Genomic DNA, 17,646 nt, shown 5'->3' with positions numbered 1-17,646 from the left:
ACAATGGATCTGATCCCAGCCGGGACCCTGTGCGACGCCGAAAAAGGGAAAACGTGGCGGTCTCGTGGTCAGGCTTCGGAGACGGGCACATCGCGCTCCACTCCCTAGCATACTACTCGCCAATGTCCAGTCTCTTGACAATAAGGTTGACGAAATCCGAGCACGGGTAGCATTCCAGAGAGACATCAGGGATTGCAACGTGCTCTGCTTCCGCGGAAACATGGCTAACTCAAGGGACGCTAACGGAGTCGGTGCAGCGACTGGTTTCTCCATGCATCGCGCCGACAGAAACAAACATCTTTCCGGTAAGAAGAGGCGGGGGGGTATGCCTTATGATTAACGAGAAGTGGTGTGACCATCATAATAAACACACAAGAACTCAAGTCGTTCTTTTCACTGATCTAGAACTCCTCACAATCAAATGTCGACCGCATTATCTACCAAGGGAATTCTCGTCAATCATAATCACAGCCGTATACATTCCCCCCAAGCAGACACATCGATGGCCCTGAACGAACTTTATCTGACTCTTTGTAAACTGGAAACCACACACCCTGAGGCTGCATTCATGTAGCTGGGGATTTTAAACAGGCTAATCTAAAAACAAAACTCCCTAAATTCTATCAGCATATCGATTGTGCTACCAGGGCTGGAAAAAACACTGGACCATTGCTACACTAATTTCCGCGACGCTTACAAGGCCCTCCCCCGCCCCTTTCGGAAAAGCTGACCACGACTCCATTTTGTTGATTCCTGCCTACAAACAGAAACTCAAACAACAAGCTCCCGCGCTCAGGTCTGTTCAACGCTGGTCCGACCATTCTGAACCACGCTTCAAGAGTGTTTCGATCCGCGGATTGGAATATGTTCCGCATCGCGTCCACAACAATATTGACGAATATGCTGATTCGGTGCCGAGTTCATTAGGAAGTGCATTGACGATGTCGTACCCCACAGCAACGATAAAACATTCCCAAACCAGAAACCGTGGATTGACGGCAGCATTCGCGTGAAACTGAAAGCGCGAACCACTGCTTTTAACCAGGGCAAGGTGACCGGAAGCATGACCGAATACAAACAGTGTAGCTATTCTCTCCGCAAGGCAATCACAGGCTAAGTCTCAGTACAGAGACAAAATCGAGTCGAAATTCAACAGCTCAGACACAAGAGGTATGTGGCAGGGTCTACAGTCAATCACGGATTACAAAAAGAAAACCAGCCCCGTCGAGGACCAGGATGTCTTGCTCCCAGACAGGCTAAACAACTTTTTTGCCCGCTTTGAGGACAATACAGTGCCTGACACGGCCCCTACCAAAACCTGCGGGCTCTCCTTCACTGCAGCCGAGGTGAGTAAAACATTTAAACGTGTTAACCTCGCAAGGCTGCAGGCCGCACGGCATTCCCAGCGGCGTCCTCGAGCATGCGCAGACCAGCTGGCTGGTGTGTTTACGGACATATTCAATCAATCCTTATCCCAGTCTGCTGTTCCCACATGCTTCAAGAGGGCCACCATTGTTCCTGTTCCCAAGAAAGCTAAGGTAACTGAGCTACACGACTCGCCCCGTAGCACTCACTTCCGTCATCATGAAGTGCTTTGGAGACTAGTCAAGGACCATATACCCTCACCCTACCGGACACCCTAACCCCCTCCAATTTGCTTACCGACCAATAGGTCCACAGACGACGCAATCGCAACCACACTGCACACTGCCCTAACCCATCTGGACAAGAGGAATACCCATGTGAGAATGCTGTTCATCGATTACAGCTCAGCCATTTAACACCATAGTACCCTCCAAACTCGTCATCAAGCTCGAGACCCTGGGTCTCGACCCCGCCCTGTGCAACTGGGTCCTGGACTTCCTGACGGGCCGCCCCAGGTGGTGAGGGTAGGTAAACAACTCTCCACCCCGCTGATCCTCAACACTGGGGCCCCACAAGGGTGCGTTCTGAGCCTCTCCTGTACTCCCTGTTCACCCACGACTGCGTGGCCATGCACGCCTCCAACTCGATCATCAAGTTTGCGGATGACACTACAGTGGTAGGCTTGATCACCAACAACGACGAGACGGCCTACAGGGAGGAGGTGAGGGCCCTCGGAGTGTGGTCAGGAAAATAACCTCATACTCAACGTCAACAAAACAAAGGAGATGATTGTGGACTTCAGGAAACAGCAGAGGGAGCACCCCCTATCCACATCGACGGGTCAGTAGTGGAGAAGGTGGAAAGTTTTAAGTTCCTCGGTGTAACATCACGGACAAACTAAATTGGTCCACCACACAGACAGCGTTGTGAGAAGGCGCAGCAGCGCCTCTTCAACCTCAGGAGGCTGAAGAAATTCGGCTTGTCACCAAAAGCACTCACAAACTTCTACAGATGCACAATCGAGAGCATCTGTCGGGCTGTATCACCGCCTGGTACGGCAACTGCTCCGCCCACAACCGTAAGGCTCCTCAGAGGGTAGTGAGGTCTGCAGAACGCATCACCAGGGGCAAACTACCTGCCCTCCAGGACACCTACACCACCCGATGTCACAGGAAGCCATAAAGACCATCAAGGACAACAACCACCAAGCCACTGCGGTTCACCCCGCTATCATCCAGAGGCGAGGTCAGTACAGGTGCATCAAAGCAGGGACCGAGAGACTGAAAAACAGCTTCTATCTCAAGGCATCAGACTGTTAAACAGCCACCACTAACATTTAGCGGCCGCTGCCAACATACTGACTCAACTCCAGCCACTTTAAAAATGGGAATTGATGGAAATTATGTAAAAATGTACACTAGCCACTTTAAGCAATGCACTTAATACAATGTTTACATACCCTACATTACCATCTCATATGTATATACTGTACTCTATATCATCTACTGCATCTTGCAATCTTTATGCAATACATGTACCACTAGCCACTTAAACTATGCCACTTTATGTTCATACCCTACAGTACTCCATCTCATATGTATATACCGTACTCTATACCATCTACTGCATCTGCCATGCCGTTCTGTACCACCACTCATCCATATATCTTTATGTACATATTCTTTATCCTTCACACTTGTGTGTGTGTGTAAGGTAGTAGCGTGGAATTGTTAGGTTAGATTACTGTTGTTATTACTGCATTGTCGGAACTAGAAGCACAAGCATTTCGCTACACTCGCATTAACATCTGCTAACCATGTGTATGTGACTAATAAAATTTGATTGATTTGATTTGAGAACAATAATTTTATTTAACAATGACGGCCTACTCCAGCCAAACCCAGATGACGCTGGGCCAATTGTCGCCGCCCTATGGGACTCCGGCCCAATACAGCCTGGATTCAATCCAAGTACTATAGTGACCCCTCTTGCACTGAGATGCAGTGCCTTAGACGCGGCGCCACTTATTTGGCTCTGGTTACATCAAGAGCAGACTGTGCCAAATCAATGTCTCCTCTCCAAATATGAAGCTTCACTACATCAGTCATTCATGAGACTAGGTAGGCTGCCTGAACAGAATTTTGAGTGTGTGTGAGTGTGGTGTGAGTGTTGAGTGTGTGTGTGAGTGTGAGAGAAGTGAAAAAGAAGAATGACAGAGGAGAAAAGAGAGAACACAGAGAGAGAAAACAAGAGAGAAAATAGAAAGATTGCGAGAGGACGAGAGAGCAAGAATGAACAGAGAAGGAATTACAGAGAGAGAGAATATACTGCTTCACATCCCAGTTAGCAGTATGGGAGGGAATGTCAGTGCATGTAAAAATAACCTGTCCAATTAGAGAGGCAGAGTCAGTGGGCCCCATTCCCCTCCTGTCCTCCATGCTTTACAATACATTCAATGGAACCCCCCCCCATCTCTCCTACTCCAACCCCACTCCCTCTTTCTCTCTCTCCCCGGTCCCTGCATCTACCAGCCAGTCAGTCTATTTTAGAAGCAGTCATGTATTAGTTCTGTTAATGTGATTTTTCACTGTCCCTTATAAAGATGGATCGTTCTGTCAATATCCTATGGGCTGGCTAGCATTAGCTCTCCCAGGCCACATCCCAAATGGCACCCTATTCCTTATTTAGTCATTACTTTTGATCAGGTCCCATAGGGCTCTGGTGGGGGGCTCTGGTGGGGTGGGGGGGGCTCGTGGGGGGGCTCTGGTGGGATGGGGGGCTCTGTGGGGGGGCTCTGGTGGGGTGGGGGCTCTGGTGGGGGGGTCTGGTGGGGTGTGGGGCTCTGGTGGGATGGGAGGGCTCTGGGGGATGGGAGGGCTCGGTGGCTCTGGTGGGATGGGGTTCTGGAGGGGATGGGAGGCTCTGGTGGGGATGGGAGGGCTAGATGGGGGCTCTGTGGGGATGGGAGGGCTCTGATGGGGGGGCTCTGGTGGGGATGAGGGTCTGATGGGGGGGCTCTGGTGGGATGGGAGGGCTCTGATGGGGGGGCCTCTGGTGGGGATGGGAGGGCTCTGATGGGGGGCTCTGGTGGGGATGGGAGGGCTCTGATGGCGAGGGCTCTGATGGAGGGCTCTGATGGGAGGGCTCTGATGGGAGGGCTTCTGGAGGGGAGGGCTCTGGGAGGGAGGGCTTCTGGAGGGAGGCTCTGGTGGGGATAGGAGGGCTCTGGTGGGGGGCTCGTTTTTAAAAGTAGAGTGTTATCAGAGTGAAATTGAACCCCTCTCTCTCCACGGTGCGGCCGGCTGTATGACTTCCTTGAGAATCTTCGAGCGCTGCTGTTTCCGTTATCTATTTAACAGGCTCTGAAAGTAGGATTTATTCCTGTAAATTAGCTCCTGTATAACATGATCGTATCATGGATCATAAACTTGAAGTCAATACAGGACCGGAGGATGGGAGGGACATTGTGGTTACGATAAGGGAGAAAATCCCTGACCCTGCATCCCAACTGACATTGCTCGTCCAAATATTTATATATTCTTAATTCCATTCCTATACTTTAGATTGTGTGTATTGTTAGATATTACTTGTTAGATATTACTGCACTGTTGGAGCTAGAAACACAAGCATTTCGATTCACTCGCAATAACATCTGCTAAACACGTGTATGCGACAAATAAAATGTGATTTGATTTGAATGGCATCAGATTCCCTTCGTAGTGCAGTACTGCTGACCAGAGACCTATGGCCTTATGTTCAAAAGTAGTGCACTATAAATCGGTAATAGGATGCCATTTKGAACACTGAGCATCTCTCTCTTCCTCCCTGATAATATTCAGCCAGGCCAACAGCTGTTTCAAGCAGAACTTTATCTTAGGTCCTCTGTCTATACACCCTCATCTGTCTACAACCCCTACAACCAATGTCCCACAGTAGCCATTTGCTCATTGGCCTATTACTTTTAATAGGTGGTTCAGTAATTGGCTATTTCACACATGTAAGGTTTGAGCTGGCAGAGGGTAAAGGCCAGGCAACCGGGCAGACAGCCTGTCAGTGTCTGGTCCTATGGTCATCCATCAATTATGATAAGGCACTGGGAGAGCCACCGTGGCCCTGAGCAAGTCACGCTGTTAAGCCCCATCCCAGCCTCCCTCCCAGCCCCTGCTTCATCCATTAAAATGTGTGTGTGTGCGTGGTGGGGTTGTTTGGTGTGAGTGTGTGTGTGGTGTGTGTTGGGTTGTGTGTGTGGTGTGTGTGGTTGTGTGTGTGTACAGGAGTTGCAGCCCAGTGTAACCCATTAAACTTCCCAGCACAAGCTGTCTATTTCTCTGAGGGACAGAACATCATTTAAAAAATTTTTTTCCATATTAACTATAATCAGCACTGGGAGAGACAAGCGGTTTCTTTGTTCTCTGTACACAGGGACTACTGCTCCACCATTGTCTCTATGGCTACCAGCTACCATCTGCCAGACACCACCACAGACTGCTCTCCTTTATTGGACCACATCAAAAATCCCCTTTATTCAAAATAGATGGATGTAGGATTATGGTGTGTTGTTTTGTTGTGAATCTGACATGAATAGAGCAGCAGAGTGATGATGGCAGCGTTCTAAAACCGTATTCTAAAACACAGCCTTGTTTTTGGACATCAATAAAACGACTCATCTGGCAATGAGAGACGGGTGTTTTGTTAGACCATCACAATGCACACGGTGTTGATTTAGTATCTGGAAACGGTGTCCAATGCTGCATCAGGCCTCGTTTGACAGGCAGCAATTGTCCTCTCCAACACCGCAGTTCCTTAATATAAAATAAGTGGTTATATACCATACTATACACTACTGTTATAGTGTAATATTGACTTTGACACCAATAACAACTAAACAGCCATCACACAGGAAATGGGGTTAATCTTCATTTACGCATTAGGGATAACCTGTCCATGTTTATGAGTGAGTGAGTGAGTATCTATGCTCCCTGTATCCATCTTCCAATAACTAGGGTACGGTAGCGCCGGCCTGTTTGTCTCATCAATAACTAGGGTACGGTAGGGTCTGTTGTCTCATCAATAACTGGGTACGGGTAGGTCTGTTGTCTCATCAATAACTAGGTAGCGTAGAGGTCTGTTGTCTCAATCATAACTAGGGTACGTGGTACTGTTGTCTCATCAATAACTAGGGATAGGTAGGTCTGTTTGTTCTCATACAATAATCACTAGGTACGGTAGGCGTTGTTCTCATCAATAACAGGACGTCGGTCTGTCTCTCAATAACGGCGTACTAGGGTCTGTCATCAATAATTGGGTACGGGCAGGGCCTGTAGTCTGATCAATAATGGGGTACGGGCAGGGCTCGGTGACACTAAATTGATCACTAACAGTTATAGCATGAGCCATTTGCCTCGTGCCTGCTGCACAGTACAGTCAAATCTGATCTAAGATACCATAACATGATGTCAGAAGATGCTTCAACTCCGTCAATATATAAACAGGAGATTATTCACAGAAAAAGCAGTTTGTGCAGACTTCAGAGTGCGAAAAGTAGCTAACAGCATAGGCTTTTCGTGTCTCGCCAGTTTGAGCAGAACGGCCCAAATAGAACTGTTGCTATGGTACTCACGCCACCGAGAGTACATGCAGGGAGCGAGTATAGACAGAGACAAGTATGTTCAGGGATAGGGTTTCGGTGCAGGGCCAGGCTTTACATTTGCAGAGTAATCAGCCTGGTTCGGGTGGCATGAATGCGCGGGCCTGGGTACAGATAATGAATGTCGCGGGCCTGAATGTCGTGGGCAGGGTAGGGTATGAATGTCAACAGGCCATGGGTAGGAATCTGGGCTTAAAAATTCATGCCCGTGCAGGGCTCCCCAGAAATTCTATAGGCTTAATGTGGTTAGCTGATACGTAAAATACTATCCAGGCTTTTGCATTCTGGCATGCATCAGCAATATCTGAGCAATATCCTCCCCACTTCCACTGCAGTAAAGGGTTGTGGTATGTCTTTATAACAGAGTGTATCAGCTTTGTCCATTGGCTAGCTGGGTCCTTGCTGGACGAGGTTGCATGAGGGTATCATTATATCACCAAGGCCTGAGGGCTCACGCACACCACGCAGCACCAGAGCCAACCACACACACACACCACACACACACACACACACACACACACACACCACACACACACACACAACACACACACACAACACACACACACACACCACACATCGCCACAACACCTTGTCTATGTGCTCCTCACTTGTCTTTGTTCTTTCTCCCCCATACACACCTGGATATCCACACACCCACCCACCCACACACCTTCCACACAAATGACCAGCTCAGTACTGTGGGTACTGTAGTGACTTCACCCTCACCGGTAGAGCAAGGCAACATACCGTTACATCACATCAACATACTGTTGACTTCAATACAAAACAGAGGACGTCCCCAACCGATCAGAGCTCTTGCAGCATAAACTTACATGTTGTCCACCCAATCAAAGGTTCAGAGAATTGATCTAGTACTGAACGCATAAGTTACAGCTAGCTATCACTGCAGTGCATAAAATGTGGTCAGTAGTTGACTCAAAGTGAGAGAAATAATAATTTCTTCCAAAATCATGGAGAAGCAAGAAAGTGAGAAAGAGAGCTAGTTCTTGTCATTCTTGCTAGCAATCTGGCCATCCAAAATCACAACAACACACTGACCTCTGCCCCATGGAAGTGCACACATCATTTCTGTGACATTGTCAGCTAACCCATCTATGCCCCTAGGCCTGAGACGGAAGAAGAAGCAAGACATCCCACTCCCTAATTTTTTCTGGTTCATATACAGTCAATGAACTAAGCAGACCAGACCCATTTGCTAATGCATTGGTGCCTACGGGAGAGCCACCCCGTTAAGCAGACCGGAACTGACAGTGGGACATCTTTATTTATCCACCATCTTTGGTCAGGCATCATTGATGTGGTCCTTTGTACCACAGTTGGTAGAGCATGGCATTTGTAACACCAAGGCAGTGGGTTCGATTCTTGGGACCACCTAATTTGTAAAAAATGTAGGTACGCATGAATGTAAGTCTCGTTGGATAAATGGCTTATATTATTTAAATATTATGGTGGCCATCAATCACACTGCCTGACTAAATACAGCGCCACCTGTTTTGGGTCTTAATACCCTAAGGCAACATCATTGAATAACCTGTCAGCCTCTCCTGTTCCATTTTCCTCAGTAAACACGCACAGGGTTGGTGGATCACAATTAGTTTGATAAAGTAGGAGGGAGATTCTGCTCTTATTCTGTCAACAAATATTTAATAAACGCATGATTAGTGCTAATTAAATCACACACTAATCACAAGGACACGAATGGATAAGACATTTACATTTGAATGTGTGAAAACATATGAGGTTTGAGTGGGCAAGTGTTGGAATAACGCTCAAATATGTATTAATAAGCAACATCTGACATCCTACACACGTCATAGACATGACATCTCAAATCTTTATGAACATAAACACAGACACAAGCGCACACACACACATAAGTGGTTTTATAAGTGGTTTTATAAGTAACTAAGCAGTCCAATTAAGCAACGGCCATATTAGAATATACAGGTAGCTGCAGGGTTTCATTTGAGCCGGATCAGGATCCGACACCTATTTGCCCGGCTCATGTAAAAAGCACGATGATCCTTCTATGCAATCATGCTAATCCATCCACACTGATTTCAGACCTGCTCTCTTATTTGTACATAAAAGTTATGGGGTGGGCCGGTGAGGTAAGTAACTGATCTTGAAACAGGGTCTTGGCAGTGGTGGTCAGCTAGTGAAGAGGTCCCTAGCTGAAACAGAGGGAAAGCCAAATAAGAAATGGATAAGAAAAGGCAATCAACTTTGATGAAGTTTTTMAAGTCCAAAATTCCAGAAAAAGAGGGTGAATCGAACCTGAAACGAGCCAGAGAACTGTCAGTGCCGAATAAGAGGAGTGAGAAGCAACTGCTCCTGATGGCGATGCCTTAGCTAACAGCCGCGCCAGTTCAGCATCACCACCGGCACCTCCGCTAGCTAGTAGGCCTACTAGCGAGTCAGACTCGACTCGAGAGGTGGGGAGGGGGGCAGTGCATCCACCAACGAAGTGCCCGGAGCAGGCGCAATTTGGACGGAGGCTCAGTTCAAGACTAAGCAAACTTATAACCCCTGGCTTCTCAAGCAAAATTCAAAGCTGGGCTGTACAACATGCAAAAAGGTAGGAAGTTTGGGCCCAGAAAAGACTACAGGGATGAAACTAGCAAAAGAGTGGGTGGAATGTACTGTTACATCCTCTGCCTCCGACATAAAAAAGCAACAAAGAGCCGCTCAGAAAAAAGGTTTTTGAACATGCCCAAACCTAGCACCATTTAGCGGCAGCAAGCATTGTAGACAAGGCTAAAGAGGACACCTTAACACAGGTTGTAGTTAAAATAAAAACATGGACACTTCAGAACTAGTAGGGTAAACGTCACAGGTCAGTTCACGGTTTTGAGCAAGAAATTGACTGTCAGGAGTTAAATGGACTTGACATGGGGAGAACGCGCCATTCCAATGTTGCTTGCTCCAAAATACAGCAACATATTTAATCCAAAATGAAGAGAAAACTATTTGAAAGAATAGTACAGTGCTCTCCCAAAATCAGCATGATGCTCGATGAGGCTACTAGTTTGAATAAAAAGAGTGCATATACATCTGACTTCAGCTGGCAGATATGGACGTACCAGAAAACATTTTCGTTGATCTTGTGAAACTAGAGGATTTATCTACTGGGAGAATTGTCCGTAATCTGTTATCTGCATTAGAGGGTATAAAGTTTACTGAGGACTTTTTCTCCAAAACCCTCATTTCAATTATGTGCGATGGTGTGTCTGTCATGCTGGGACGCAAGAGAGAAGTAGCAACAAGGCTCCAGGCCCTCTTCCCTAATATAACTATTTGGCACACAGGCTTGAGCTCGCAGTAGACCATGTGGTAAAAGAGATGGGAGCTATCAATCATTTAAAAATACTTATGGATAAGCAATATGAGCTCTGTAGCGTATCCAACAAAAACCGAATGGGGCTGAGGGAGTGCACAGAGTTTAGACATTCAGCTGTGTAAAATTAGCAGGATCTTGGACACTAGATTGGTGGCATCCAGTTTAAGAACAGTCGAGTCTGTGTGGAAAAATTACCCGGCTCTTCACAAGCATTTCACCACAGCAGCTGAGGATGCCTCCCGCGACAGCGTGACCTGTCAGAGCTATAGTGGCCTCGCCATGCGCATATTCTCACATGTGTTTGTTATTAACAATCTAGGCCTTATGTGTCATGCATATCAAGAATTATCTGAATTGTCACTTGAGCTCCAAAAGAGAGACTGCACAGTTATTACTGCACACAGGGCAGTCACCAGGGAAGAGAGGGTGTTCAGTGCCGTGGCAGAGCAGCCAGGCCGACACACAACTCAGCCAGAGAGGGATTCAAGAGAACTCTTTCCAAGGCGTCAAACTGAAAGGTGGAAGTCCCAGCAACAGAGTCCTTAATCAGAGGGAGTTTTTCGAGAGCTTGGCGAGGAACATGGACACTAGACTGTTAGAATGTTCTCTCAAGGAGGACGGGCGGTGGACAATACAGGATACAACCAGTTCATAGAGGAGCTGAAGGTGCTTTACGCGCAATACTGTCTGGAGGATGCAGTAGTACTGTATGGAGAAGCAGAGATAGAATCTGTCAGCGGTTTGGCATTGACCGTCCACATATTGTCATATGAGCCGTAAGGCAGGACAGGGACACTAACGGTAATGATGGAGACATTCCAGATGGACTTAAAGAGCTGTTGATGGCAGTCAGCACCATCCCCATCTCTGCAGAATGCAAGCGGAGATTTTCTCAAATTAATCTGATTTGCACCTCAAGCCGTGCCTCTCTGCATACCTCCACCATATCAGCGCTAGTCTTTCTGAACCTTGTCGGCCCACCCCTGACCCAATTCAACCCAGTCCCCTATGCGAGGTCACGGATAGCTCAAGGACACAGATGTGTCACAGACACCAGGAGCAAAACAAGAAAAAGGGAGAAGAAATGGCTGTGTTGTAGGAGGTTTTGAAAAACTAAGGTAGGAACATATTTTTCCTTTACAAACTTGTTCTGTACTGTGAAGTTAATCTGCATATGCACTCCATGTTATCCCATAGGCAGGAGGCCTGTATGTTATAATATGTGTTCTGCTGTAGCTTACATTGATTCATTTTATTGGAAGTATATTCTGATGTCAAATCAAATGATTGTGATATGTTTGTTCCACTGCTACAGAGACGTCTTGAAAAGTAKATGAAATTCTAGTCTTGTAAGCCTCACAGCTGAGTATGTGGGCATATGCATATGGAGGGTGTTCTGCAGTGACGCCTAAAAAATGGTGCTGTACATTGATGTCTTGGAAATTCAGACTTGTAAAGCCCCACAGCTAAACTAGAGTATGTGGGCATAGTATATGTTATGTTTGAGACCGACGCGTGACGGTGGCTGTGAGAGAAGCACGCCAGKATGTCTCCTATAACTAGAATGAGATTCACTTTCTATCATCTCTCTCCCTCTCTGCAACTCATCTCTCACGCGTTGCACTTCATCATTTATTTAGACTATGCTGTAGGCCACCAAAATACTTCCAAATATTGTTTTACAAAAGAGAGAGAGAGAGAGGCTTTTGTCAGGAGTGCATCGGCCATCACCAGTGACTGACCTGCRCATCATTGGGTGAGTCAGTGAAACTGGAAAGCATTTTTAGGACTATAATTTCCTTCTCATATTGTAGCCTACAATGTGACTCCACACACCTAGACCTAGGATATTGATGGATTCAAGACAAGGTCATTATTATTGATCTCASACTCTCAGTGCCAAAGTAACCTGCCATTTGCATCATTTGTGTGGTATTAACAAAGATTCTGCCAAAGTCTCCAGTCACGTAAAAGGACGTAGAATTGCATGAAATGCGTTCATAAAAAGGCCAACATTTCCCTGGACATTATGCTACTATATATGTACCCCATGTGTGGAACTTGTGTAAATACCTCTACTCTACTGCTCTACGCCACTACACAAATGTGATGATATGAATGCAATGCTTTATTRTAAAGGAGATTAAAAATATATATATATTCCGGAACGTCAGAACTCCCAGGTCACCCCCCCTCTCGTGCTGACTGTTTGTTCCGGAACCTCCCGATTTACAAATGAAGCACTGGGTAGCTGCCAAAATAAAGGAAACACCAACATAAAGTCTCTCAATACGCCGTTGGGCAGCTTCAATGCGACAGCTTCAATGCGACAGCTTCAATGTGACAGCTTCAATGCACCTTGGCATAGATTCTACAAGTATCTGGAACTCTATTGGAGGGATGCGACACCATTCTTCCATGAGAAATTCCATMATTTGGTGTTTTGTTGACGGTGGTTGAAAACGCTGTCTCAGGCGTCGCTCCAGAATGTCCCATAAGTGTTCAATTGTGTTGCGATATGGTGACTGAGATGGCCATGGCATATGGTTTACATCATTTTCATGCTCATCAAACCATTCGGTGACCACTCGTGCCCTGTGGATGGGAGCATTGTCATCCTATGGGGGCATAGCCATGGGAGCCATAATAATGGCCTGCATGATGGGCTGTAATTGCTTAATTAACTCAGGAACCACACCTGTGTGGAACCACCTGCCTTCAATATAAGTGTTTCCATTATTTTGGCAGTTACCTGTATAATAACCCTGTTGAAACCTCTCAACCTCTAATTTGATATATCCCTTTAATTTAACAACCGTACTTTTGGAATATGATGAATTCCCTCATTAAACTAGTAGGATTCAGTACTGGTACTAACTGAGTTGAACCACCAGAGCAGTCATGGACCGTTAGTTTCCCAAAATCCCCATGTTATTTCTGCAGCTGTAATTCTAAACCGTGTTAGTTGGCAGTGGTGAGGGGCTGGGGGAGGAAATGGACCCCTTCATGTTCTATATGTTCCTATAGCATGTAATATCATTGGTTGAGAGGAGTGAAGGCTGATCCTATGGCTGGCTGCCTTTACATTTAACTCATGATCCATGGAGATTCAGCTCACCAGATGTGCTAGTCTTTATATAACAAGATAATCTATCTATCTATGATGTTTATATCAGCCTACATGAGGCTGCCGATCTAGGGAATCTTGGGAATGGATAGAATCATGTATTCTATGTGAAGATAGAATGTGAAGAATACTAATAAATGCTGACGTTCCTAATGAGCGAAAATACATMAACCACAAACTCTGGACGTAATTAGAAACATATTTGCTTTCATTAAAATTAAAACTAATTTGCGTCATACTCAAACTTGATATATCATAGTAACATATACACTGACTGTAAAAAAACATGAGGAACACCTTCATAATATTGACTTGCATCCCCTTTTGATCTCAGAACAGCCTCGATTCGTCAGGGCATGGACTCTACAAGGTGTYGAAAGCGTTCCAAAGGGATGCTGGCCCATRTTGACTSCAATGCTTCCCACAGATGTGTCAAGTTGGCTGGATGTCCTTTTGGTGGTGGACCATTCTTGATACACACAGGAAACTGTTGAGCTTGAAAAACCCAGCAGCTTTGCAGTTCTTGATACACTCAAACTGGTTCGCCTGGCACCTACTACCATACTCCGTTCAAAGACACTTAAATATTTTGTCTTTTGTCACCCTCAATGCCACACATGTATAATACCTAAAGCTTATGGAGCCTTCAGTGTAATGACCCATACATACTGTATAATACCTAAAGCTTATGGAGCCTTCAGCGTAGTGACCCTTACATACTGTATAATACCTAAAGCTTATGGAGCCTTCAGTGTAATGACCCATACATAACTGTATAATACCTTAAAGCTTATGGAGCTTCAGCGTAGTGACCATTACATACTGTATATAACCTAAAGCTTATGGAGCCTTCAGTGTAATGACCATCCATACTGTATAATACCTAAAGCTTATGGAGCCTTCGCGTAGTGACCCTTACATACTGTATAATACCTAAAGCTTATGGAGCCTTCAGTGTAATGACCCATACATACTGTATAATACTAAAGCTTATGGAGCTTCAGCGTAGTGACCCTTACATACTGTATAATACTAAAGTGCTTAATAGGGAAGCCTTCAGCGTAATGCTGAAGTGTGAGAGCACAAAACAAAGTAAGGATTCAAGAATTGTCCATGTTTATTATGATAACCCAGAATAGGAACCGTCTCCGACCCCCAACACACAGGCCTTCTTTAAATTGCCTGGCAGACACAGTAGCTGAGAGATTTAATAAATCCTTGGGCCCTTGGATGTAATATATCGATTTCTAGCATTGCAATTTCCCATCATAATGGCATAAGCCCCCACATGTAATACATCAGATTTTACATGTCTGGATCACCATGACTCTTGAACCGTTCACTGCGGGTAGGAATTTGTGTACCAGCCACATTGATTATCAGGGGATACTAGAGCGGTGTGTGTGTGTGTGTGTGGTGGGGGGGGGGGGGGGGGGGGTCTAATGCTACTTGACAGTTGAAATAAGGGGCCTTCATTGGCGAGGCAGACTTCTATCATGATCACAGTGCTGCCATGCTAAACTGACCCTTGTTATGGGTAAAGTATGACCCGCTCTCTCTTACCCCGCTCTCTCTCTCAACACACACACACACACACACACAACACACACACACACACACACACACACACACACACACCCACACACACACACACACCCACACACACACACACACACACACACACACACAACACCACCAGAGGAGGTTGGTGGCACCTTAAATGTGAGGATGGGCTCGTGGTAATGACTGGAGCGGAATCAGGTGGAATGGTATCAAATACATCAAAATATGGTTTCCATGTGTTTGATGCCATTCCATTCGTCCCGTTCCAGTCATTATTATGAGCCTTCCCTCTGCAGCCTCCACTGACACACACACACACACACAGCATCAACCCCACCCTCTATGTACTGTACTGTTTTCCTACTAGCACTGACGTAGCTGATACCAACGTTATTGAGGGAAAATGTACTTGATAGGATTGTGATATGTTGATGTCTCACCTAGCTACTGTATCTTAAGGTTAGTGCATTAATGTAAGTCACTGCAGCTGAGAGGCTATGTTTTATGTTTCAGTACTTGGACTGACTGCAGCTGAGAGNGCAGCTGAGAGGCTATGTTTTATGTTTCAGTACTTGGACTGACTGCAGCTGAGAGGCTATGTTTTATGTTTCAGTACTTGGACTGACTGCAGCTGTTTTATGTTTCAGTACTTAGCTGCAGTCAGTCCAAGTACTGAAACACAAAACATAGCCTCTCAGCTGCCGTCAGTCAATGTTTTGTGTTTCAGTACTTTGACTGACTATAGCTGAGAGACAGCAAGATGGCGCCGACAGACATGGCAGCTCAGCTTCAGGCTCCTAAGCAACTTTGCAGTATTTTGTTTTTGTGTGTGTTATTTCTTACACTATTAKCCCAGAATGTTTTTTGTGTTATTACATACAGACGGAAAGAACTTTGGGATATCAGAGCGGCGGTAACTCACCAGCACTACGACCAGGAATAGGACTTCCMCGAATTGGATCCTTTGTTCGTTCTCCCCAGGGCAATTGAACTTATCCCAGAGGCTGCTCCAAGACGCCGCCGGTGGAGAAGAGGTATTCTGAGTGGACTTCTAGTCCGACTCAGGAGGCGGGCACACCATCTATCACTTCCGATTATATTACTCGCTACTGTTAAGTCTCTTGACAATAAAGTGGATGAGCTCAGGGCGAGGATCTCCTTCCAGAGAGACATCAGGGATTGTAATATACTCTGTTTCACGGAATCATGGCTCTCTCCGGGTATATACTGTCCACATCCATACAGCCAGCTGGGTTCTCAGTACATTGCGCAGACAGGAATAAAGCACTCTCCAGGAAGAAGGGCGGTGGTGTATGTTTCATGATTAACCACTCATGGTGTGATTGTGATAACATACAGAAACTCAAGTTCTTTTGTTTACCCGACCTGGAATACTTAGCAATCAAATGCCGACCATATTACCTCCCAAGAGAAGTATCTTCGATTATAGTCACAGCCGTGTATATTCCCCCTCAGAGCCTATATCATGGCGGCCCTCAATGAACTACACTGGACTTTAGGCAAACTGGAAACCACATATCCTGAGTCCGCATTTATTGTAGCTGGGAATTTTAACAAAGCAAATTTGAGGAAAACGTTACCAAAGTTCTATCAACACATTGACTGTATTACTTGCGCTGGGAAAACACTAGACCACTGCTATACTCCCTTATCTSTGACACCTACAAGGCCCTCTCCCGCTCTCCATTCGGCAAATCAGATCACGACTCCATTTTGCTCCGCCCTTCCTATAGGAAGAAACTCAGCACGGGTACTACCTGTTTAAGATCTTTTCAACGCTGGTCTGACCAATCGTAATCCATGGTTCAAGATTATTTTGATCACGCGGATGTTCCGGGTAGCCTCGGATAATAACATTGATGTATACACGGACACAGTGACTGAGTTCATCAGGAAGTGTACAGGGAATATTGTTCCCACTGTGACTATTAAAACCTAGCCAAACCAGAAATCGTGGAGAGATGGCAGCATTCGGTCTGAACTGAATGCGCGAACCACCGCATTTACCATGGCAAGGTGACTGGAAATATGGTTGAAAACAAACAGTGTAGTTATTTCCTCCATAATGCAATCAAACAGGCAAAACGTCAGTACAGAGACAAAGTGGAGTCGCAATTCAACGGCTCAGACATGAGACGTATGTGGCATGGTCTACTGACAATCACGGATTACAAAGTGAAAACCAGCGATGTCACAGACACCGACGTCTTGCTCCCAGACAAGCTAAACACCTTCACCCGCTTTGAGGATAACACAATGCCATCGACGCGGCCTGCTCCCAAGGACTGTGGGCTCTCCTTCTCCGTGGCCTGTTAATCCTCGCAAGGCTGCCAGCCCAGACGGCATCCCTAGTCATGTCCTCAGATCATGCGCAAGACCAATTGMCTGGAGTCTTTACGGACATATTCAATCTCTCCCTATCCCAGTCTGCTGTCCCCACTTGCTTCAAGATGTCCACCATTGTTCCTGTACCCTAGAAAGCAAAGGTAACTGAACTAAATGACCAACGCCCCGTAGAACTCACTTCTGTCATCATGAAGTGCTTTAAGAGGCTAGTTAAGG

General features: G+C 46.0%; 1 protein-coding gene across 1 annotated transcript in view; it reads right to left on the bottom strand.

Moving 5' to 3' along the window:
* LOC139025351 (uncharacterized) overlaps window positions 1-4,880 on the bottom strand; it is an 8,060-nt gene extending 3,180 nt beyond the window's left edge. Inside the window, exons 1-2 of the mRNA XM_070440439.1 lie at window positions 4,862-4,880; window positions 4,061-4,570 (exon numbers count right to left, since the gene is read on the bottom strand). Coding sequence (XP_070296540.1) covers window positions 4,061-4,570; window positions 4,862-4,880 — 529 coding nt within the window. The remainder of the gene's footprint in view (window positions 1-4,060; window positions 4,571-4,861) is intronic.
* Between the last annotated feature and the right edge of the window lie 12,766 nt (window positions 4,881-17,646).

Source organism: Salvelinus sp. IW2-2015, unplaced genomic scaffold (genome assembly GCF_002910315.2).
Source record: "Salvelinus sp. IW2-2015 unplaced genomic scaffold, ASM291031v2 Un_scaffold2542, whole genome shotgun sequence".
Lineage (NCBI taxonomy): Eukaryota > Metazoa > Chordata > Actinopteri > Salmoniformes > Salmonidae > Salvelinus > Salvelinus sp. IW2-2015.
Note: the sequence above shows the minus strand (reverse complement) of the source record. Positions and strands in the feature narration are given on the sequence as shown.